This window comes from Triturus cristatus, chromosome 4_2 (assembly GCF_964204655.1).
Source record: "Triturus cristatus chromosome 4_2, aTriCri1.1, whole genome shotgun sequence".
NCBI lineage: Eukaryota > Metazoa > Chordata > Amphibia > Caudata > Salamandridae > Triturus > Triturus cristatus.
In genome coordinates, this window is record NC_140586.1 from 417969552 (window position 1) to 417995149 (window position 25598).

At 47.0% G+C, this 25598-nt stretch overlaps 1 protein-coding gene across 1 annotated transcript in view; it reads left to right on the forward strand.

The window, feature by feature from the left end:
• Positions 1-25598, forward strand: part of SLC71A1 (solute carrier family 71 member 1) — a 332367-nt gene that overhangs the window by 172401 nt on the left and 134368 nt on the right. The window contains exons 7-8 of the mRNA XM_085601886.1: positions 14074-14187; positions 17526-17597. Of these exons, the coding sequence (XP_085458012.1) occupies positions 14074-14187; positions 17526-17597 (186 nt within the window). The remainder of the gene's footprint in view (positions 1-14073; positions 14188-17525; positions 17598-25598) is intronic.

Below are 25598 nucleotides of genomic sequence, written 5' to 3' on the forward strand. Positions count from 1 at the left end.
CCTTTGCTCTCGGGCCTAGGCACGACCAAAGACACTGCTTCACATACCTCACTTTCGGGCCCGGTAAAGAAGCCCATCAAGCCTTCTGGCAGCTCGGGCTCGAGCCAGCCTGCTGTCAGTGCCGAGAAACACTCCTCCGCACCGGCACCGAAAAAGAAGATGGCCTCCTCCACGCCGAGCTCCACACTGAAGCACTCTGCGTCGAAAACGAGCACTAGCTCCTCGGTACCGACACCATCCTCGGAAATGAGCAAAAAATCGAAAGCCCTCGACACCCACACCTCGAAGCCAAAAGTCATCTCGGAACCAAGGAAACAAACGGACATTTCTAAGCCACACAGTTCAAAACATCGAACCGATGCCGACTCCAAGACTAAAAAACCGACGGCTCCGGCACCTTCGACGCCGACGGATCGACCCCCTCACAGAGCAACTATTTCGGCCTGATCCACTACAAAAAACACTTGTCAAAGACTCTAAAACTGGACATTTGATGCTTAGCATCAAAAAGACACTGCTGGACAAGCCTGCCCCAGCTCCACCTCCAACGAGAAGAGACTTTGCTACCTCTCCTTTGAGACTACCTTCACCCCCCCCTCCTCCAACCCCTCCTCCAACCCCTCCTCCAACCCCTCCTCCAACCCCTCCTCCAACCCCTCCTCCAACCCCTCCTCCAACCCCTCCTCCAACCCCTCCTCCAACCCCTCCTCCAACCCCTCCTCCAACCCCTCCTCCACCCCCTCCTCCACCCCCTCCTCCCTCTCCTCCGCCTCCCCCACCTCATCATTTCCCCATACCCTCTCCGGATGAGGATGATGACGATGTCTATGACGACACAGGGGACGGACCCCATGACCAACCCACTGGGGACCCCACTCCTACAGGCTCCCCTGACCCATGGGACGATTACAACATCCCAGATGTCCCTAACATCCTGCAGGACGACCTTTACCCTTCAAGACCGCTTCCCCCCCCCCCCCCCCCCCCCCCGAAGACACTATGGGGTTTAACCAACTGCTCCATAGGGCTGCACACTACCACCGAGTTTCTCCATACAGACCCCGTGGAGGAGGACTTCCTCCTAGATACCTTTGGCACTACACAGGGCCACTTCCATTCTGCCCATGCTAAAAGGGGTTATAAAGCACGCGCCAGAGGTCTTTAAAGACCCAGCCAGGGTCATCAACCCTTGCATCGAGAAGAAGTATAAGGCCGCCCCTACAGACCCCACCTACATCAGAGGACCCGCACCACTAGACTCTCTAGTAGTCTCCACTGCAAGGAAGCGTGCAAACTCCCAGGCATCAGGCGAGGCACCACCACCTGACAAGGAGTCCAAACTCCTAGACGCCTCTGGCAAGCGAACGGCATCCCAGCCTGCCACCATATGGAGCATTGCAAACACCCAAGCGCTTTTGGCGAGATACGACAGGGCACATTATGACGAGCTAGAAGCCATAATGCAACACCTCCCTGACAAATACAAAAATAGTGCCAACGAACTAATCCAAGAGGGAAAAACCATCACCAACACCTCCATACGCTGCGCCCTCGATGTAGCTGACACCGCCTCTAGGGCAATTAACACCAGCGTCCTCCTCTGTAGGCATGCCTGGCTACGAATTTCAGGTTTCAAACCCGAGGTGCAGGCTTCCATCCTCAACCACCCCTTTGACCAGGAACATCTGTTTGGTCCAAACGTTGATGTTGCCCTGGAAAAAATAAAAAAAGGACACAGATACTGCAGAGTCTATGGGAGCCCTACAGTCGCACCCTCCCAGGCGCTCCTTTCGCCGCTCTTCCTTTCAAAGCACCTCCAGAGGCTACTCCTCCGACAGGGCCTCTACTTCCTATACAGCCCCTACCCAATCCACCTTCACTAGGGGTTACCAGAGAGGCGGCTACAGGGGTAACCACAATAAAGGCAGAGGCAAAACTAACACCTCCCGCTCTACCTCCACCCCTGCCCAATGACTTCCCTCCACTTCCCCCAGACCATCCCACTCCAGTCGGGTGCAGACTCCACAATTTCCTTCCTGTCTGGACTACTATCACCTCAGACAAATGGGTAACACAGATAATTCGGTCAGGCTACTGCCTCGAACTAACATCTACCCCCCCAAACATTCCACCCAAACAACGCCCAATGTCACAGGGACATTTGTCATTTCTAAAACAGGAGGTAAGCTCCCTCCTACAAAAGAGTGCGATAAAACTAGTTCCTGCCCACCAACAAAATATGGGAGTTTACTCCCTATATTTTCTCATACCAAAAAGGGACGACACAAGGCCCATCCTGAACCTCAGACCCCTAAATCACTATATACACTCAGACCATTTCCACATGGTCACACTCCAGCAGGTACTTCCCCTGCTCTCCCAAAACGACTTCCTTGCCACCCTAGACCTCAAGGACGCCTATTTCCACATTCCTGTTCACAAGGCTCCCAGGAGTTTCCTCAGATTTGTAGTGGACGGTCAACACTATCAATTCAAAGTACTCCCATTCGGAGTCACCACAGCACCACGGGTGTTTACCAAGTGCCTAGCGGTAGTGGCAGCACAACTGCTAAGAAAACTATTTCTGATGGATACATCTGCCAGTGGATTCCTCACCTTGTGAATATCCCCTGCGCTAGCAACATTCGGAAACTTTTGTAGCAGTCCACGCCGATGTGGTCGAAGACGACGTCACAGAGACACGGCTCCGCTCGCGACTCCGCTGACGTCACCGGCTCCATAAGAAGACCTCATCGGCGTGATGACGTCAGTTCCCTTTTTTCCGCGCCGACGACGCCAACGGATTTCGGGAATCGTTACTAGTAGCTTTACCTGTTACTTTGTGTTTATTCTGAGAATTCTCTGTCTTTCTTCGAAAATGTCGACAAGGAAGTCTGGTTTTAAGCCTTGCTGTGAATGTGGCAAACATATGTCTATCACCGACCCGCACGACGATTGTGTTTGGTGTTTGTCCTCGGACCACGATGTAGAAGGTTGTTCGAGTTGCAGGAAGATGAGCTCGAAGGCTCTTAAAGAAAGAGAAGCAAAGCTCTTTATCGCCCGGATGAAGAAAAAGGAGAAAAGAGGAAGAAGAAGGTCTGTTTCCAGGTCGAGGTCGGCTTCCAAGTCGACTTCGGGTCATGCTTCAAAGAGCAAGAAGCATAAGAAAAAGAGGAGGCACTCTTCACATCACCATTCCGATAAAGGAGCGACTTCGAAGACGAGGTCGTCTTCTCGACGTCGTAGGGAGTCAGTGTCTCCTTCTCCAGTCCCGACTTCGCCTCCGGCGCCTTCTTCTCCGGTGACTTCGCCGGCTCCGGCTGGTTCTCCGGTGCCAGTGTCATCTCCGACGCCGGTTCCGGCTCCAGCTAGTCCTCGGGCTCCGTCTCCGACCCCGGGCCAGGATGAGGATCGTCAGGCTCCGGGTGAGTCTGTGACGCCGCAAGTTCCACCGTCTGCGCCGGCAGGCCCGAGTCCGGTGTTGCCTGACCAGTATCCGGCTTTCCCTACTCCAGGTCAGGACCCCTCGCATTATCTCAATGCAATGTATGGGGTGTTTTCACGGGCCATGTATACCTCGGGTGCACCTATGGGTCCAATGGGTCCGATGGCTTTCAATTTGGGAGTGCCGCAGGTTTACCCTCAAGCACCGTTTATGCCATTCTTCCCAGCGACGCCGTCTTGGCAGCTGCCGGCGCCGAGAACATCGACGCCGCTTACCTCTTCACCGGCGCCGACTCGACTTCGTTCGACGCCGGCTGCTCCAGCTGATCCGCATTCGACGCCGCTGCCGGCGCCGTCGGATTCGAACACGGCGCCGCCGACGCCGCAGGTGCGGATCCGTTCAAGAAGGGAAGCGCAGAGAGTGCTAGAGGAGAGACGCTTTCTGATGAAAGAGGCTGAAGAGGGGGAATTAGTCGAATCCGATGAGGTGTTCGAGTTGAAGGAGGCAAGTGGACTAGATTTGTCTCCAGAGTGGAAGATCACTCCACCATCAGACGAACCCTCTAAAGACGCAGCACCCTATCATGCGGTAATTAGAAAGGCTGCTGAGTTGTTGGACCTTCAATTGCCATCCACCGAATTCAAGTCCAATATTTTAACTGAAGTGTTGCACTCCCCGACTGCGGTCTCAGAGCCTCTGTTGCCTTTCAACTAAGCAATTTTGGAACCTGTGCTGGATGTATGGCGCAAGCCTTTCTCAACTCCTGCGGTCTCCAAGGTAGTCGCAAGAAGGTATAGGGTGGCTCCAGGGGATCCTGAGTTTTTGTCATCACACCCTTCACCTGAAAGCCTAGTAGTTCAGGCGGCTTGTTCGGGATGGTCGAAAGGGGCATTTCCTCAAGTCCCAGGAGACAGGGAGGCAAAAAAGGTGGACCAATCGGCCAAAAAGGTCTTTTCATCAGCCAGTATGGCGTTAAAGTCTTCAAATGCGACTTGTCTGTTGGGGCGCTATATTCATGCGCTTATGGACTCGGCTAAAAAGTTGGTGCCAAAACTATCAGAGGAGGATAGAGGGGGCTTCAATGAAGTTCTTTCGGATGCCCAGGCGGCTGCTCGCCAGGTTATTCAGAGTGGCCTGGATACAGCAGACTCAGTTGCCAGGGTCATGGGGTCTTCAGTTGCTACCAGGAGGGGTGCATGGCTTAAGTCCTCCGAATTCTCTTCTGATGTACAGTCAACTTTATTGGACTTACCTTTTGATGGGTCTGGGTTGTTTGGCAAGAAGGCTGATGCGGCTCTCGAACGCTTCAAAGAGAGTAAGGCTACGGCTAGGTCGTTGGGCCTTCAATCCCAGCCGCGAGGTACTTTCAAAAGATACAGAGGCTTTGGAAGGGCGAGTTTTCGTTCCTACAGACCAACCCAGCAGCAAGGCTCTCTGTCCAAGGGATATAGAGGACGACTTAGAGGTCGCTCACGTGGCCGTCAACTCTCCTCCTCCTCCTCTTCCTCTGCCCCTCCCACCACCGCAAAACAGCCCTAGATTCGACATTCCGGATCATGCTGGTCCTGTGGGGGGCCGGCTTACCCATTTTCTACAAGATTGGGAATCTGTAACTACAGATCTCTGGGTTCTGGATCTTGTAGAAAATGGGTACGCCCTTCCCTTTCGGGAATTTCCTCCCAATTATCCTCCTTGCCAAGCGGCTTGCTCGGAGGACCACCGTCTTCTCCTGCAGGAGGAAGTCCTGAAGTTGTTTCAGAAAGGTGCGATAGAGGTGGTTCCGGAGCAGGAGAGGGGTCAGGGATGCTACTCCCGGTATTTTCTGATTCCGAAAAAGGACGGCAGATTGCGTCCGATATTGGACCTCAGAATCCTGAACTTTTACCTGAAACAGGAAAAGTTCAAGATGCTCACCCTTGCGCAGGTTCTTCAGGCGCTGAATCAGGAGGACTGGATGGTGTCGCTCGACTTGCAGGATGCGTATTTTCACATCCCCATTCTGAAGTCGCACAGGAAGTATCTCCGGTTTACGGTAGGGTCGCAACATTATCAGTTTGCGGTCCTCCCGTTTGGTCTTACTTCGGCACCTCGAGTCTTCACAAAGGTGATGGCGGTGGTGGCAGCCCATCTCAGAAGGTCAGGGATTTCGGTTTTCCCTTATTTAGACGACTGGCTGATCAAGGCGGAGTCGTCGGAGAAGGTGCTGTTCCATCTGCAGGATACAACTCTGCTGTTGTACAGATTGGGTTTTTCGATCAATGTGCCCAAATCTCACCTGGTGCCCTCTCAGCGCAACCTGTTCATAGGTGCGGTACTGGACACTACTGTGTGTCGGGCATTCCCTCCTCCTCAAAGGATTCTCGACATTCAGGAGATGATTCCTTTATTTTTCAACGGAGCGGTCGTTCCAGTTCTGAAGGTCCTTCGCCTGCTCGGTCTGTTCGCCTCCTGCATTCTGTTGGTCAACCATGCACGCTGGCACATGAGGGCGCTCCAGTGGTGCCTCCGCAAGCAGTGGTATCAGCACAAGGGAGATCTCAGGGAGTCTGTGAAGATCTCCAGAGAAGCTGCAGCGGATCTGTCTTGGTGGAGCGTGGAGGGCAATCTGTCTCAAGGAAAGTCCTTTCATCTACCTCCATCGGTGACCACAGTGATTACGGATGCATCCACTCTAGGGTGGGGTGCTCATCTGGGGGATCTGGAGATCAAGGGCCTTTGGTCTCCGGAAGAAAGGTTGCTGCACATCAACCTTCTGGAATTACGGGCGATACGTTTGGCGCTCAAGGCCTTCCTCCCTTCCCTTCGCGGTCAGTCTGTTCAAGTCCTGACGGACAACACTACCGCGATGTGGTATATAAACAAACAGGGAGGTGTGGGGTCTCTTTGTCTCTGCAGAGAGGCCCTGCGTCTATGGTCTTGGGCTCAGGACCATCGGATTTGTCTGATGGCAAATCATCTGGCCGGAGTTCTGAACGTGCGTGCGGACAGTCTCAGTCGGCAGTTCTCCGCCGACCACGAGTGGAGGCTTCATCCAGAGGTAGTTCGTCTCGTCTTTCGGATGTGGGGAACTCCTCGGGTGGACCTGTTTGCCACTCACGAGAATGCTCACTGCCCGTCATTCTGCAGTATCCGTTGCAGGGAGCGTTAGGGGACGCGTTCCAGTTGAGTTGGGGCTCACGACTCCTTTACGCGTTTCCTCCCATACCCTTGATTCCTCTGGTTCTGAGGAAGGTTCGCCAAGACCGGGCCCAAGTTATATTGATCGCCCTGGATTGGCCAAGAAGGGTGTGGTACACAGATCTTCTCCACCTCTCCTCGTGCCCTCCGCTCCGTCTCCCTCTGAGGGCAGACCTCCTCTCGCAATCGGAGGGGCAGGTTCTACACCCCCACCTCCAGAGCTTACACCATCATGCCTGGAGATTGAACGGGGCAACCTGAATTCTTTCTCTCTCTCGCCGGATGTGGTGGATGTTATTTTATCGGCCAGGCGACACTCCACCAAATCCATATACTCCTATAGATGGTCTAAATTCGTTCTCTGGTGTGGAGAGAGGTCAATTGATCCCTTGAAGGCTCGTTTGTCTAACATTTTGCAGTTTGCCCTTTCTCTTGCTCAGCAAGGCTTTGCTGTGGCTACAGTTAAAGGATATTTATCGGCTTTGTCGGCTTTCCTATGCCTGCCGGATCAGCCGTCCTTGTTTAAATCACCTATTGTGCTTAGGTTTCTCAAGGGCCTCACAAATAAATTTCCTCCTACTCCTTTTATTGTACCTCAATGGGACTTAAACCTTGTACTGACTTATCTTATGGGTTCTCCCTTCGAGCCCTTACATAAGTGTCCCTTGAGGCTGTTGTCTTTTAAAACGGTTTTCCTCATTGCAATCACCTCGGCAAGGAGGGTAAGTGAGCTTCAAGCTCTTAGTTCAAAACCCCCGTTCTTGACTGTGCATGCTGAACGAATGGTGCTCTGGACCAGGGCTGCGTTTTTGCCTAAAGTGGTAACTTCCTTTCATCTGGGGCAATCCATTACCCTTCCTTCCTTTTATCCTCCCCCCACACCCTTCCAAGGAGGAGGAGGAGAGACTTCACCGCTTGGATCCTAAGAGGGCGGTGAGCTTTTACCTGGACAGGACAAAAGACTACAGGATTGATGACCAGCTCTTTGTGGGCTTTGCTGGCTGCAGAAAGGGTCGTGCGGTGCACAAGCGCACCCTTTCCAGATGGATTGTACTATGCATCAAGATCTGCTACTCCCTAGCTGGTAAGGAGCCTCCGGAGGGTTTGAGGGCTCATTCTACCAGGGCAAAGTCTTCTACGTCTGCTTTATCTAGGGGTGTTCCTGTGGAGGACATTTGTAGGGCGGCAACTTGGGCCTCCCTCCACACCTTCGCAAAACATTATTGCTTGGACACCGAGGTGAGGAGGGACGGACATTTTGCTCGTTCCGTCCTTCAGGATTTTCTGGTATAGGGGGATGGACTCCCTCCTCCGGGAGTGGGGACTGCTGTGGAATCTATTCACAAGGTGAGGAATCCACTGGCAGATGTATCCATCAGAAGAACAAGTTACTTACCTTCGGTAACGCTTTTTCTGGTGGATACAGTATCTGCCTGTGGATTCCTCACTGACCCACCCGCCTCCCCGTTGTCCATCCTTCTATACCAGTGATTCTGTAACTGTAATTCTATTGATGGTTTCAAATGTGTTATGACTGTCAAGGGCATTATGTTATTTCTAGTGCTTTGATGTTTCTTCTCCACACTGTGTGTTGATATGCATATTGTGTACTGTGTATACTGTTTATGTACATATTGCTGTCAGTCCGTCCGTGTGCCTCGAAGGCACGGAAAAAAGGGGCGGAACTGACGTCATCACGCCGATGAGGTCTTCTTATGGAGCCGGTGACGTCAGCGGAGTCGCGAGCGGAGCCGTGTCTCTGTGACGTCGTCTTCGACCACATCGGCGTGGACTGCTACAAAAGTTTCCGAATGTTGCTGGCACAGGGGATATTCACAAGGTGAGGAATCCACAGGCAGATACTGTATCCACCAGAAAAAGCGTTACCGAAGGTAAGTAACTTGTTCTTCACGTCTTCCCATACCTAGACGACTGGCTCATAAAAGCCAGCTCATACAACCAGTGTGTACAACACACTCGCGCCACTATCCAACTACTTCACAAACTGGGCTTCACAGTAAACCATGCGAAGTCCCATCTGCAACCGTCCCACGTAAAACAATACCTCGGTGCCACCATAGACACCTCAAAAGCGCTAGCCTATCCCAGTCCTGCCAGGATAGCAAGCATTCAGGCTCTACGTGCCAAATTTCAACCAGAACACTCTCTTCCAGCTCGAGTGTTCATGCAACTTATAGGAATGATGGCCTCTTGCATACTCATAGTACCTCACGCAAGATTCCAGATGCGTCCTCTCCAAGAGTGCTTAGCACGCCAATGGAACCAGGCCCAATTGACAGATCTGGTGTTGGTAGACGGTCGTGCCCATCGCTCTCTGCAGTGGTGGACCACCAAAAACCTTTCAAAAGGGCGACCGTTCCTGGACCCGATTCCTCAGATAGTACTGACAGCGGACGCATCGCTCTCCGGCTGGGGAGCTCACCTACTACATCACACCATGCAGGGCAGGTGGACACCTCAACAAAAGTTACTCCACATCAACCATCTGGAGTTGCTAGCCATATTCTTAGCCCTAAAGGCTTTTCAAACACATGTCTCAGGCAAGGCCGTCCTAGTCCGCATGGACAACATGACAGCCATGTACTATATACAAAAACAAGGCGGCACACACTCTCCGCAGCTCTCTCTGCTAGAACAGAGCATATGGAGATGGGCCATACCCCAAAACATCTTTCTCCTGGCCCAACATGTCCCAGGAGTCCAAAACACTATGGCCGATCTGCTGAGCAGACAAACACAACCGATCCACGAGTGGGAACTCCATCCACAAGTTCTTCACCCCTACTTTCAAATGTGGGGGCATCCACAGATAGACCTCTTCGCCAACCACGAAAACGCCAAATGCCCAAACTTCGCCGCCAGGTATCCACACCCATTGTCTAAAGGCAATGCGACGTGGATGAACTAGTCAGGCAGATTTGCGTACACCTTTCCACCTCTCCCACTCATTCCACTAGTGGTGCGCAAACTACAGCAACACTCCCTCACTCTCATTCTAGTAGCTCCAACTTGGGCCAGACAACCGTGGTACACCACACTGCTGGAACTATCTGTAGTACCACACCAAAAGTTACACCTCTCTCCACGCCTCTTAACCCAGAACCATGGAGAGATCAGGCACCCGGACCCAGCTCAGCTGAACCTAACATGGAAAACTGCCTTTCTTGTAGCCATTACTTCCCTCAGAAGGGTCAGTGAGATACAAGCACTCACCATTCAAGAACCCTTTCTGCAAATTCACCATAACAAGGTTGTTCTCCACAGTAATCCTAAATTCCTAACTAAAGTCATTTCTCCCTTTCACCTAAACCAATCTGTGGAACTGCCCGTATTCTTCTCGCAGCCACAGACCATCGCAGAAAGAGCTCTCCACACACTAGATGTAAAACGAGCCTTACTCTAGTACATCGAGAGAACACAACCCTTTCGTAGGAGCAAACAGCTGTTCGTGTCTTTCTCACCACCACACACAGGCAACCCCATCTCTAAATCTGGGATAGCTAGGTGGATTGTTAAATGCATACAGATTTGCTACCAGAAAGCAAAACGAATGCTATCTGTTCCCCCTAAAGCCTACACGTAAGATAGGGGCTTCCATGGCATTTTTAGGGAACATCCCCTTAGATGATATCTGCAAAGCAGCTACATGGTCTACACCACACACTTTCACTAAACACTATTGTGTAGATGTGAAAACTAAGCAACAAGCTAGTGTGGGCCAGGCTGTACTCAAACATTGTTTCAAACCACTGCAACAGATACTGGCGGTCGCCGCTAGAAGCGAGTACTGCTATATAATCTATGCACAGTGTGTATCTGCAGCCCATATGCCTCGAACGGCAAATGATACTTACCAGTATGCATCTGTTCTTGGCAGGTAGAGCGGCAGATCTACACACGCCCACCCGCCTCCCCGGCTACCTTTATCTGTCCCAGTTTATCTTCTTTAGATACAACACACATGGGCATCTTCACTGCTTATTACTACGCTCCATCATTTCCCTGCTGGCGAAAAACAATCTGAGGATGGAGCCGAAGCCCATGCGCAATACAATCCAAAGGAGGAGTCACATACCTCATGACTTCCAAAGACTTTCCAAGAGGAAAAACAACTGCAAACATCCGGGCCCAACACCAAATGGCGATCTATGCACAGTGTGTAGATCTGCAGCTCCACATGCCAAGAACAGATGCATACTGGTAAGTAGCATTTGCCTTCCCAATCACAGGCATTGACAATAGGGGAGGCATGTGGCCGTACTGAGAATGGCCATAAAAGAATATGGGAAACAATATAGGAATCTCCTCTCCGTCCCGATGCTTTTCACTAAGATGGAAATTCGATTGAAGGTAGTAACCTATACTATACCATGTGAAAAACCACAGAGAGGTGCAGGGGCACAAGTAATCTGATGCTCATTTCATCACTTGATTGAAGGGTTTGTTCAATAGGTTCCATTTTCTGCTGGATGGAAACACTATCTAAGATAATAACAAATTAACAATGGCAGATGATATTTCAGTGCTTCCTGACTTGAAGGTTTAATACGTTTTTGGGGATGTAACCATTGCAGCAAATAGGTGTTACAACCCTATCTGGGAAGAGAACTTCCATAAAATGTACAAATGTGACTGCAAATTGTCATAGCGAGAAGGGGCTAATGGAGCAGTAAAGGCTGAGACTTGATAACCTTCTGACCTAATAATGGACTCAGTGAGAGATCAGTAAAAAAGGTTAATGTAGGTCCATAAAAGATGTAGGAGAAACTCACAAAAGGTATGTGGTTAATGTCAGACATTTGGTCCTTTACAGCCTTACCATGGAATCAATTTCAAACATTTAGGCAATTTTCTGAGATTTGTGAGAATACTCTTGTAAAAATTACAACAGTTCAACTTCAGTGCCCTGTCACTTTTCATGAGAACCAGAAGAAGAGTGAAAGGGGCATTACCTTTCAGAGGGAAGCTTAAAATTGAACCTCTTCCTTAGTGGTTGTTGGAACCTAAAAAGACTAGACTATTTACTATTGTAGCGGCGACACCGGCTTTCCAGATCTCGCCATCTAATATTTATATGTTTTAATGAGGTTAAGCAATAAACTGCTTAGTACTATTTATTGCTCACCAACACTGAGGAGACCAAGAACCTCTCAACATTGATGAACCTCTCAACATTGATGAACCTCATGCTAGTTGAGTTTGTTTGTGCAACCATTGTTGATGCTTTCCTAAAAGCTGCTGTGGCACTGCCTTCTGCCCTTTCTCCAGCAATTTATGGAAACCTGAATATAAATTAGCTTCTGGTAACTGGTCGTTAGAGGATACTTCCTTTGGATGAAAGGTTTGCATTCTTTATTTTAGCAGCTACAAGTGCTGTGCATTTTGCCTCGTGCTGTGCATTGCAAGAGATCAGAAGAGAGCCTAAGAAAAATATACTCTACAGTTACCCAGCTTTTGAGGAAATAAAGTCTGCTGCTGTTTTCAACAGCTATGCCAGAGACCAATACTAATATTTAACCAATACATTTCCGTAGATGTAATTTTAAACACTTCGCCTTTTACAAGAAGGTAAACGTTCTAAAAAAAAAAAAAAAAAAGAGTACACTTTGAGAGCTGCAACTTGAGTCCAAGTAATTTGTTATTGGAGCCTATTGGTGTTGTTTGATGCCACCATACTCATGATGTTTCTGTAAGATCCTGTCTTAAGACATGGGCAGCAAACTTTCTGTGCAGTAGGTTGATACAGAACCAGAAGAACTCTAAACCAAGAGGGATAATACTTTTTAATTTGTTTTTTATAAATGATTTCAGGTCTGAATTTCTGCTAGTCCTGTGGCTTGAGAGATAGAGGTCATGCTTTTTCAAAACTACCCTAGGGATTGGCAAAAGGGATCCAAGCATAGCATGGGAAAACACAAGATCTTATTAACCAACTAACCAACTTGTGTAGTTTTAAAAAACGAGATTTGCTGTGCACATTAGATCAAATCGCATTTATTTTTATACCTTCATTTAATATCAACCTGTTAGAAGTCCTGACAACACCTAATTTCGAGTTTATTGGAAACGTGCGGAGCAATGACATTTCAAGTGTCATTTTATTGCCACAAGAGTCAGTGAGTCTTTTCAACTGACCTTTATTATACCAAGTACGAGGCTAATGCAGTTCTCAGAACAGGCCATAAAAGTGCTGCTGCTTTCCACCCTTGGAATTCAGTGTCCCAGCGTTGGTCCTGTTTATGATGGGACTGAAGTTAACTTACTTGTTTATTTGTACGTCTTTGGCAAATCATCTTTGCGATATTGTTACTAAGGAGTCTATATCCTGGGGGTTGTGCTGCTCGTGGTTCTTTCAGAGCAGGCCAAGGAGCCTATAATGTTAGGCCTCTTGGCTCGTTATCTGAGAACAAAATAAACTGTTGCTTCTAACCACATGTTTGTTATTTTAATGATATTTTATGTGGGCTTCTCTGCTTAGTTTTATGAAGTACTACTCTGTGGACTCATGCAGGTGCTAATGCAAGGTTTTCAGAGCAGCCTAGTGCCATTAATTGCTGTAGAAATTCTGACCCTGCATGCTTGCTAGTTGGGGGCTGCCATTAAAGTAGATACAAAAAGCAGTAAACAATGTGGTAAATGTTGATGAAAAAAGTTACAAGTGACTTTGAATCACTGACTCTTTTGTTGTACACGGATTGACACTCTGTCCAACAAGATCCCCATATAGCTTTCAAAATACTTTACTTGATCATTGGTTTTTGTGGTTTAGAACTCACTGTTGGAAAGATTCATTCTGGACCCGGGTAGTATTGCAGTAAATGCTAAAACAAGGGAATGAGTGGTACAGTTAAGTGTGGTGTTTATAGTGTAGTGATTTCATAGTTTACCCTCTGATGTTTCACCTTAATACTCTCAGAGTTTCCTAAAGTGCTAATCTGCATGTACCACAGCAGTTGGCGCTTTATGCAAGAAACAAATTTAACATTTTAATACTACACTTGCCCCATCCCTTGTGCGCCACGTTGCACCTCTATTCCCTTAGTTTTGTACTTTGTTCGGTAATCTGTTTTGGAGATGTGACATTGAAGTATATCATTCTGGAGGAGAAAATGATTGCATGCCTCACTGACTTGATGTGCCTTGTGGAGTTCCAGATGACCTGCCACACAAGCCTCATTGTCTTGCCTAAACAAGGATTTGCTGTGCTGTACAACTTACCTGCATTCTGTAAAAGGTCCATTTAGAGATGTACTAAAGTCGATCAACTTGTTCTCCAGCAATTAGGACATAAGTGTGAATTATTTTAAACAAAACAATAATAGAATTGTATATGCCCTAAAATGTCTTGGGCACATTTCAGATAAGAAATTAGTGATGTTTAGTTAACATTCTGCATTGCGATTTTTGAACTTTCTGTATTTCTTTTTCAGTCTTTAAAGAAAGTTGGCCAAGATCCTATTGTGCTTCTTATTTGCATAACGGTTTTCCTCTCCTACCTTCCTGAGGCGGGACAGTATTCCAGCTTCTTCCTGTATCTCAGACAGGTAACCTTCTGTGTTACTGCTTCTGTATGTATTTAATCAATGAAGAAATTATCAGTTAGTAGAGTTCTCCAGTGTGTTGGTATTTGCACTATATCTGGAGTGTCCATCAAGAGGTTCGGATCCATGCCAGAGTTTCAGGATATAGTAATAACATACATTTACATACTGTGAATTTAGATAGAACTCCAACATTTACATATTTTACATAGGAGGCTTATAGCTAAAAGGGTTATAGTCATGGGTTCTTATACAAAAAGGTTTTAAGTAACTGAAGCAAGAATAGTTGGTTTAGGCAGAAAGGGACCCATTCTAAATTTCCTTTGGAATGTCGCATGATGACTTTATAAATATAGAAAATCTATAAGGGTTAGGAAATGTATCCACCTGCACTCCAGAGACCTGTCTTTCCCAAAGATGTGAGAATTTGGAAGGTTTTCAAAGGCTAACCATAATACAGTAGGCACATAACATTTTACATGTGTAACTAAGTAGGCTGACTGTGGGCTCAACAAACCCTTAATTAACACAGTTGCCTTCAATTTGAATTGTTGCATGGGTATCATGTGCTACGGTTTATCTCGGTTGTCAGCAATTCATGATGATTCATTTTTAAGATGTTGCGGACTGTTCATCTGAATTTGTGCAGCCAAAGTAGGAAGCTATCGCAGTAGTGCAGTCTAGTGGAGATAACAGTACCTGGCACTATGCTGCACTAAGCTGGGGGCAATATTGGCAGCACCTACCACAGAATGCTGAAATTGTATTGTCAAGCCTTGACACCTTCATTGACCTGGGTAGATTTTCATCTGTTGGATTTGAAAGATCTTTGACTACCTGGGAAGGAGATTGGACTGGACTAACGTCCCCAGGCCAAACCAACTCCAAGTCCATAGGTGAAAATAAATTCTGCTGCATCCACCACTAATGTCTTAGAAGACAGATCTCCATGATGGTTGCATAAGGAGAGTTGTAAGCATCAGTTTTTAAAAAAATGCTTATCTTTCTCATATGTAAAAAATCAAATGCCTTCATTCTACAGTCTGGTTAGCAGGTAGGTTTAGACATTGATGAGTGTCCTGAGGGGCATCACACGTTAACCACTGTTCAAATGACATGAAGACGGCAGACAGAGTTAAGAGGTTGCACACTTTTAGCACCATTGTGTTCACTCCCAGTCAGCTCATAAGAATGACAGTCTAAATTACCCACAGTGTCAAATGCTACCAAAGATTGAGACGTATTATGGCAAGGTTACAAGTGTCATCTGATATCTGGCAATGTACTTGAAATAGATATTGCACAACTCATAATGTCCTTTGATCTGATCTAAAACCCTCTTAGTCTGAAAGAATATACACAGTGAGTGAGAACATCCATGTTCTGCATAGTTACTCCCCAACAACTTGGCAGCCGACACAGAGTGTAGATAGGGCAGTAGTTGATTAGTTCCTTAGTATACGTTACCAATCCAATTATTTAGCTTAGTAGAAATCTGTTTGCTTAATTGTAGGTGCCATTGAATTCTGACCATGTTTGGAGCTGCCTCCATTCACACAGTAACAAATAACATCAGAGCTTCTGATATCAAGTGCTTATTGTTCTCAAGTACCATTAAAACTTAAAGCAAGCAAGGACTTCCATGTGGGCAGATTTCTGCCATCTGTATTTTACAAGTATTTAGCATACATTGAGAACTTTGAATAGTCTTGAATTTCTACTTGCCAATCAGTGTCTCTCCTCTCAAGACCGCTTTTCGTGTTGGAGAACCAGTCTAGCTCTTCTCCATTTAGCAGGCGGAAATTGTTCGAGACTTTCTTGGACATAGACTGGAAATTAATCTGCAACCTTTCAGCAAAACTTATGTCAACCCAAAGGAGGGGGTTTTCTGAAATCCCAATCTTTGGAGGGCAAGATAGGACTGTGGGAAGGCAAGTCAGAATAGTCATAAAAGGATTTCAACCACTGCGATTTACTACTAGATTTTCTCTTTAATAGTTAGAACTTGCAGTAGATTGGTTTGTTCTGCTAATCAGGCATGACCCAGGTGGATCTTGTTGCTTGAATTCCCAGCCTATGTGACTTTGCGGTTTGCTACTCAACCCATGTTTTCTGTTGGACCACTCATATGGACACAGAGTATTTTTTGTAGTATGAGTTGTTCCTAATCTCTGGCATTTATCCTAGATTGGACACCTCTGCATAATAAATATGATCAATGGTTTAATAACGCTATTACCTATGGAAGAGCAGACTAAAGATGTGTGGCTGTTAAATTGGCAAACACACAGAGGAGCTGGTGTTGAAAATCAGCAAAATGCTATTCCCCAATTTGTAGCTAAGAAGTTATCTTCTGCTGGTTGATTATTTGATTCCCATATGATATAACCAATTGCCTTTACACTTCATGTGTGCAAGAGATGTAGTTTTGACCAGTGTTTTAATTAACTAGTTATCAGAAGGCCAAGCATTCTAAAAAGGTGCAGATTCAAGCAGTGCTTCCCAAGCAATTACAAAGTAAATATTATTAGTTTTTAAAGCAGTAAATAACTGCTGCCATCTGGCATGTTGCCTTTATCTTTAAATCCTACTACATACAAGGTCTCTTAATCTCTCCCTTTTCTCCACTTATACTTCTGTTTTTCAGCATTTCTGATCTCTCCTGTTACTTTTTCGACATTTCTCCCATTTTCACTCTCCTCTTCTTTTGCACTCATTCTATTTCTTTTCCATCTCTTATCCTCCTTTACTTCTTTCTTCTACTTCTTTTCCTGTCCATCTTCCCCTCCCACTCCCTCCTCTCTCTTCCTCTTGGTTCCTCTTCATCTTGGTCCCTCCTCTTTTGTATTTCTTTTACCTCATTCTAAGTTTCTCTTTTTCGTCTGTGTTCTATCTTTCCATGGCATCTCTCTACTCTCTCTTTTCTATGTATCTCCATCCTCTGTGTATTACTTCCTTCAGGACTAAAGCAGAATTGGTGCTTTTCAGTAGATGTAACAATAATTAAATCATAAACCTATCTGTATGGTCTAGGTTTGACTTGTGTTGCATACAGCCACCAGTCTTTTCCCTTCTGTGTGATTTTCAATCGATCTGTGTAAGTAAGAACTACATGTAGTAGACTGGCAAAAGCTTCTCACAACCATCTATCCACTCATCTGTGTGGCATGTTTTCCTATAATCTGACCTGCAGACTTGAGGACGGGGGGGGGGGGGGGGAGGGGGGTGCGTGTGTGTGTGTTCTTTTCAGCATTTCTAAATCATTGTGTCCCTGTTTATAGGATTGTAACAATGTTGAAATAGTATTTTTGCGACATAATGTGCTTTCTTTCTTCTTTTAGATTATGGGCTTTTCACCTGAAAGCGTTGCAGCATTTATAGCAGTTCTGGGGATTCTGTCAATCATTGCACAGGTATGTATATGTGACTAGATGCGGTCCAAAACCCAAGGTCCAAACAAGGTGTTTCTTCCTCTTATCCTTAAACTTAGTATTTAATTTGATCTTGGGACAAGAAAAAGTATACTTAATAATTGTAAAATATAGCACTGTATTGTTAAATTACTTGCCATTATCTTATTTTTAAATCTGCTCCATTACCCAATTTAACTTCCTTTCTCTTTTCTTTTTTCGTGTAATATAAAGACCATATTACTGTATGGCTAAAACTCCCCTGTAGTTGTTGTTCAACCGATTCCTAGGATCTGCACTTGCCTCATTCCTTAGTTAAGCACTATAGAAAAACACATTTTTACCACTGAATATTTTGAGTTGATGGACCTTGATAGCTGATGTTTGCAACCTTTAGGCAGTTCGAGGCTGCTAAACGGTGTCTTATTGCATGTACCTTTCCCTACATGTAGCAATTTTATTTGAAATAATTGACGTGTGACATTTATGAAGTGGAATTTGATCATTTTTTGCCACTTCACTACTAATTTTGCCATTATGCAGGTCAGCTGTATTCATATCTTGTAACAGCAGGGCCCAGCTTCATAGCTATTAGTCTTTTTGCTTTACACTGAAAATACCAGATTATTACCTACTAAAGTAGACATGGCATTTTCAGTTTAACCTGTAACCCTCCTTATTCTCTCTAAGCATCTGACCAATCTAAGTTGGCCCTTCCATCTGCTAACTTTTACGAGTGCTGTTGTTAGCAGGGGCAGTGTCATGGGGCTGGCTGCTCTTGGCCATGAGCGTTTTATTCCCCCTTGCTTCTTTTTGTCAGGGGAGGGATATGAACCCAGAGCAGGGAGGAGTAGCTGCTGAAGGGAGCAGTGGGTGGGGTACTTTCCTGACTCCGTATCAGTCAGCATACAGATCAATGCAGAAATGGCCCCACAATGCAAGAACCCCAAGCTAAACCACCTCCTTGTCTCCTGCAACCCCAACCTATACCCTACACTCTGCTGCCAAACCAGGTGATTTTCAGCCTCACAGGAAGCTGTTTACTTCCACAGCGAAGCACACTGCAGGTGATCAGCCACATCACTAATCTTCACACCAGCGCTCAAGTTACTGGCCTTGGTAGAGGTAAAAGAAGTTATTTACCTTTGATAACACTCTTTCTAGTTGAGACTCTATCTATTCGCAGATTTCTCACCTTTTGAATATTCCCTAGCTGTCAGACAGGATCCAAAAACTTTTCAGCTATATCTTTGTGTGCCCGTAGGTGGCACAGTGCGACTCTGCACTGATGCCATGCATCTATGAAAATTTGATGCAGAGCCTATATTGCGTCCACTCCCACACGCTGTCATCAGTTGCTTTCGAGGGTGTCTGTGCCCACAGACACCAAACGGAAATTGGTGTGACAAGTGAGCAGATTCCTAGACTTGGGATCTTAATAATGGATAGAGTGCAGCCAAAGAAAGGAGAGGGTTGGTGAGGGATCTGTGACTAGATAGTCTCTACCATAAAGAGCGTTGCGAATAGTAAGCAACTTGTTCTTCTGCGACTTCTAGCCACAGATTCCTCACTTTTAAATAGATACCAAAGCAGTACCAATACAGAGGTGGGTCTGTGACTGGACTCCAGCCTGACAGTCCTGAAGGACAGACCACTCAGAGGAACCCCACAAGAACTGATAGTCCACCTGATGATGTTCTTTGGTACGATGTATGTAAAAGCTCAGTGCTCTCTTGGGGTCCAAGCTATGGAACATAGAATGTCAGCAGGGGTGTTATGACTGACGTGGAACAGCGTCACAACCTTAGGCCAGAAAAATGCTTGCAGCCATAATAGCAGCTTGCCTGGGAAAAAGGCGACGCCAATGTAATGGTGACGAGGAACACTGCCTTGAGGGTGAGAAGCCACAAGGAGCAGCTGTGAAGCGGCTTGAATGGAGTACACATGAGAAATATAATGACCAAGTTAAGGTGCCACTGAGGCATGACAAAGGGAGAGGGGGGAAACAAATGTAACCCTTTTCAAAATTATAAAAACAACTGGAGACTTAAACAATGAAGGCTGATCTGGGAACCGCAAAAAAGCTGAAATAGCTACAAGGTACCCCTTAACTGTGCCCAGAACAAAGCCATACCAGGCTATGGCCAAAAAAAAAAAATGTCAGATAACTTCACCTGGAGGGGGTATATCTGCGAAGTTTTGCACCAAGCCACAAATTTGTCCCAATGACAGGCGTACACAGATATGTTTTCGAGAGGTGCCTGGCTGCCATCAGTCAGGGGTTGGTAAGGCACAGCTACTCACCCATTAGGGTCTCTAGACGCTGGGGGGGGAAGGGGGGGGGGGGGGCGGAGGGGGGAGTAGGTGGCTCCATTGATTGCAGGGGTCAACCGAAGAGGTCTTTTGGTCCTTCCTGAACTGGAGCAGTGTGGGGACTTGCTGGGGGTGGAGGTCATTCCAGGACTTGGCTGCAAGGTAACAGAAGGACTTTGCAAAGATGACATTACCAGCACTGGAGGATAGTCTTGAGGGCAGGGGGGACATTGGTGTAAAGGCTTACAAGAGTCCAGAGTTCCAGTTGAGGCAGAACGCATCTCAAAGCGAGAGTCTCCTTGGACACTCCAGCGCGCAGAATTGCTGACATTGTTCATCAATGGTGGCGAAGAGATTGGGCCAAGGTTCTCTCCATTTGCATAAGATTTCTTACTCCACCTCTGTATTTAATTGCCACTCAACAGCTGAGTTTGTCGGCCCTGACATTCAAAGCGCCTCACAAGTGGTTAAACACCAGGAAAATTCCTAGGTGTTCCATGGCTCCACCTCACCCTGTTTCTTGCAGTAGAACATGGTGGTGTTGTCTGTGAGCGCCTGGACCAGCCTCCCTTTGTTGGAGGAAGGAAGGGTCTCAATGCAGAGCGGATGGCCCTCTGCTCCAGAAGGTTGAGATGGAGTCGGAACGACGCTGGACATCAGAGACCTCGGATCTTCATCTTTCCCGGATAGCTAGCCCACAACCCAGAAGCGTGCATCAATCACCACTGTCAGCTCTGGGTGAGGAAGGGAGTGGGGTCTGCCAATGACCCAGTTGTGGTCCAGTAGCCACCACTGCAATTATTTTGCTGTCTCCTTCTAAATCTGAATGTGCTCGGAAAGTTCCCTTTGATGTTGGTCCCACTGAGACTTCAGATCCCACTGCAGTGCCCATACATGGCCCCTGGCGTGCTCGACCAGCAAGATGCAGGAGGCCATCAGTGAGGTCGACCTCGTAGTCAACCTTACTGAAATTCAGGACCGATGTGGAAAGATCAGGATCATAGCTTAAATGTCCTGGACTCCCTTCTCTGGGGAAAAGGCATGACATGGAACCATGTCAGAAGGGCTCATATGAAGGGGAGCATCTGAGAAGGAGTCAGGTGTGACTTTTTGCATGTTGATAGTAAACTCAAAGATGACTGGAGGTTCACCATAGTCTAGAGGTGGTTGAGGACTTCCTGGGGTGAGCCTCCCTTCATCAGCCAGTCGTGGAGGTATGTTAGCAATCCTGTCCTCCGCAGGTGAACTGCTACCACTCAATTCCAACAAAGGGTAACTGTTCCAAGTGTGGGCGCAATAGTCATCCACATCAAAGAAAAAAAGAAAAGAAGTGGAAACAAGAGAAACCTAGGTCTAAACCCCACAGACTAGAGGCAAGCGCAAGTCTGGTATCTTTATGCCCTCACACATCCCAAGGGATGTCATGCTTCATCATGCTCTTCCTGCTGAAAAATGGAGAGATGGTCCTCTGTCTGCTGCTGCGGGAACGATGGAAGGTAAGAACGTCGAGAGAATGAAGGCTGTCCTCCCCTAACGATTTGCATGACCCACCTGTCTATCATTATGGCCTGCCACCTCAGCAAGAATCCTTGCATCCTGCGTTCCACAGTGTGGCTGTGTTCCATTAAGGCAACACCAATGGGGTTTGGCAGGTGGAGGGCAGCCCAGTCACCTTCACTATGAGGAGCTGGGCATCATGGCCTCGACTGCAAAACAGCTCGGTGCCTTGTGGGGCTTGGATTGAATGATTGTGTGGGGTACTTCTGCCAAAACCATGAAAGTAGCGGTAGGGCTGATGCGGCTGGCAAGGTGGTTCAGCAAAGCCCATGGAGTGTGCCTTGGCCCTGCTCTGCTTTGTCTCGGACAGGTAAGTCCCATTGAATGGCATGTCCATGAAGGGACGACTGGGCATCGCCCAAAACAACTGTGGACCGCAGCCAAGCGTGGAGGTGAATGGCTACACTTGTGCTAATTGCCTGCCCAATGAAATCGATAGCACCAAGCCACAACGGCTTGTGAACTGACAACTGTTCTGCATTGTCTGGGCGAGAAAAGGTCCGGGATCACAAGGAACACCTGGGAGAACTTGAGCCACTGAATCCCAATGGGCATGACAGTATTCCCCCAGCAGGCAGTTGCTATTTACTAGAACCAAGTCCCGGGCACACGTTCAGAGTAATTGTGTGTTAGAGTAACAACACAGTTATGGTACTTCCTGTGAAAAGAATACGAGGGTCGACATCAGTAGGTTCTTTATGTTGATTTTTTTTTTTTTAAATCTAGTTCTTGAAATAGGTAAGGAATGAAAAACCAGCCAATTACTGACTGAAGCTCCAGACTGGTGAGCTAAAAGACTTGTTTCCCAAATGTCTCCAGCCGTTTTGACTCTATTGGGTGGGGTAGTTGGGAACAATTGGGTTTAGTCTTGCTCTCCGATGCCTGCACCATCACTCTTTCAAGGGGAATGGTGCTGAGATAGAAATGCTACGTCACCCAGGGTGGCGTTGTGCAATCTGGCGGTTGACCGTGGTAAAAAAGGCTTGGCCCATGCCCCCAACAAAGTATCTTTAAGGGCCTCATTAAAAGGTAACAGGGACATTTTTTGATGCTGAATGACTTCCATAAAAGATTTTGTTTTGACCTCCACGGTGGGGAGCTGAAGGTCAAGGACCTTTAGCTGCTCTGTTCATAAACATGGCGTAAGAAGCACTGGCCTCAGTGGCCGGCCCATGCAAGGACACTACCCTCCTGCAGCCCATCATACCAATTCTCCTCATGATATGGTTGGCCAGTCTGTCGCTGTCCTACTCTGTGCCGAACAAGGAATGCATGGTGTGTGTTTGTCATTGTGAATTTAGATCAAGTGGAGGAAGCATGGCCTCAATGGTGGCGGAGCGTAGCCTCAGTCGTGGTCGGACGGGTGCAAGACTCCGCATTAGAAAGGACAATTGAAGCCTCATCTTCCTCATGAGGAAGGAGTTAGAATACAGCCTTCCTCAAGACCAGTCCGATATTGTTACACAAAGCTTGCCATCATCACCTATGACTTAGGCAACTACTTCTCATCCCATACCTCCCATTTCCTTGTGTTCCTCAACGCTTATGCAGCAATTAAAAGGATCAGCTATCAAGACTTCCCGAAAAGCTTCCCATCACAAAATGGCTTTGATAACCTATTCCTGCCGTGCTTCACATCCCACATGACCAACAGTTAATGGTACCTGAAGATCAGAACATATTCCCATCTTGCCTCTGGGCTTCTTTATCTTGTACATCACCTTTTAGGAGTACTTCTGTCTTGCAAGAAATTAATGATCTATCAGTGCGTACTGCTTGAAAAGTCTTATGTGGTAGTGATTGAGACCACGTGAACCCTGGATGTCAAAAGACCAGAGCTACTAGACGCCATGCCAGCTTAAGCAAGGTCAAGTGGAAGAGTAACTCATGAAAACAAACTTTGACTGATTTGCACCTTAACTATCAAACAGTAACACATTTCTCGGGTCTTGCCCTTTGCTTTTAAACACAAATCACTACGAAAGCTCTGAGACCTTATTTAAAACTTTTCATTCTGCATAAACACATGGAGCTTTCCTAATTTCAGATTTTTCATTCAGCCATTTCGCCATTGTTTATTGCTTCTGTTCGAAATGGACAAAGGACACACTGTCCATGGTGGTGTCTGAACAGCCACTAGGCATCCCTGAGACAATTTTGCACATGGCTGCATAGCTCTTTATGGGACTTAAATAAACTGGACATAATCACAAGTCCCTTTCAGGAACAGCATTGACACTGCCTGCCCACTTGCATTATATTTAAGGTTTGCTGCAACTCCCAAGTGAATCAATGCCATCAGACCTAGTAGTTCTGATCAAGATCTCTGATGGTTAATACGACCCGCACATTAACCCCTTCGACGCGCATGACGGAACGGTTCCGTCATGCACGTCGGTTGCGCTGTGCGCATGACGGAACCGTTCCGTCATGGCCCCGCCCGCGCACGGAATCTTCAGCGTGGCGCGGAAATCCGCGCCGCGCTGAAGAGGTTAATGATAGCACCAGATTTGAAAAAGAAACACAAGAAGGATAATAGCAGTAGACAAGCTTTGCACACACGTTCTGAAACTACATCAACTCCACTTCCGTCACCCTGCATTCTAAAAAAGTATTAGCCTCGATGACCCATTCGATTTTTACAATTTAGCGAATTAAGTTCAGGCTATAATAAACAGTGCATTTTCCTGATTTGCTGTGGTTCCACAGATTTTTTTTTTTAAATTATTCTAATCATGTTGACAGGCAGCTTGATACAAGCCAGACGTGTATATTCTTTCATTCTGTTGCCTTTTACATGAGCTGTGGTTCTTGTTCATCAAAAGCAGTGGCTCAGCTTCGACCACTGTGATCCTTAACTTGTTCAGGGCGGAAACATGATCCCAAAAGCTTTGCATATTGATCTCTACTACAAAAATCCAGATATTCGGAAAACACTACATGTTGTGATAAAATAGTCAAACTGGAAACTTTAAGGGCTGTCCCCAGACTTGAAAGAGAACCACTGGCTGCAGTGGGTCAACTAATGTCAAAAGTAAGAAGAGTTGGGGGAAAAAAGAAATAAAAATACATGTTCAAGGCATGTGTAATGGAGATACACATGCTTTGTATACTCCTGCCTTCTAGTGTTGGGTCCGGATGTTTGCAAGTTGTTTTTCTTCGAAGAAGTCTTTCCTAGTCACGAGGTAAGGTGACTCCTCCTTTCAGTGATAGTGTGCATGGTCATCAACTCGATTTGTTTTTTTTCCACCATCGGGTTCTAACGTGTATTGGTGCGATCTGGTTTGAAACAGTTCTTCGGGTTCCCTTCGATGCGCAATCCTCTCTACCCTCAATGGTATTGTTTCCGTATGAGTTTCCCACTTCTCTGCGTTTCGTTTCATCATCAGAATCGACTTTCAATCGGAAAGCTTCGTGGATGGCCTTCCGGTCAGCTCTCCATCAATGGATTGGACTCAGTTTAAATTCTGTCCTCAGTGCCACGCGAAGTATCTGAGCACTGACTCTCACAAGGTGTGCAGCTTGTGCTTGTCTGTGGAGTACAAGGAAGAAGAATGCGGCGCTTGCAGATCGTTCTCATCGAAAAAGACTGTTCGTGATCGTATGGCTTGACTTCGGGAGATGCAGCGTCAAAGCATCGAAGACACGCCGGACATGTTCGGTGAAGATTCCGGCCAAGAAGACATTGAGTCATCAGCGGCAGAGGAGGAGGAAGCCTTCTCCGAAAAAGACTCAGACTCTTAGCTCGAGATGGACCGCGACACCGAAGAAATGCCGCAGGGACAAGGTGACAAGCGTACCAAAGACCCCTTGCCCCCACAAACTCTGAAAAAACACAAGGCTTCAGCACAACTTCTGCCTCCTGGCCAAGTTCAGCACTGAGACGACGTTTCTGACGCCCCGCCTCCGGGCCCGGCACCGAGACTACCAGTCAAGCCTTACGGCTCGGTACTGAGTGGACAAAAGTCCTCTTCGGGGGCGAAAGCCTTCAGTTCCAGGCACAAGTCTGGCTCAGAGCCGAAATTCTCCACGCCAAAAGCTAAGCAGCCTTCAGAGCAAAAACCTTCCGTGCCAAAAGGTCAGCCTCTGTCATCTGCACCGAAGAATTCGGCACCGAAACACAAAGAGACCCCT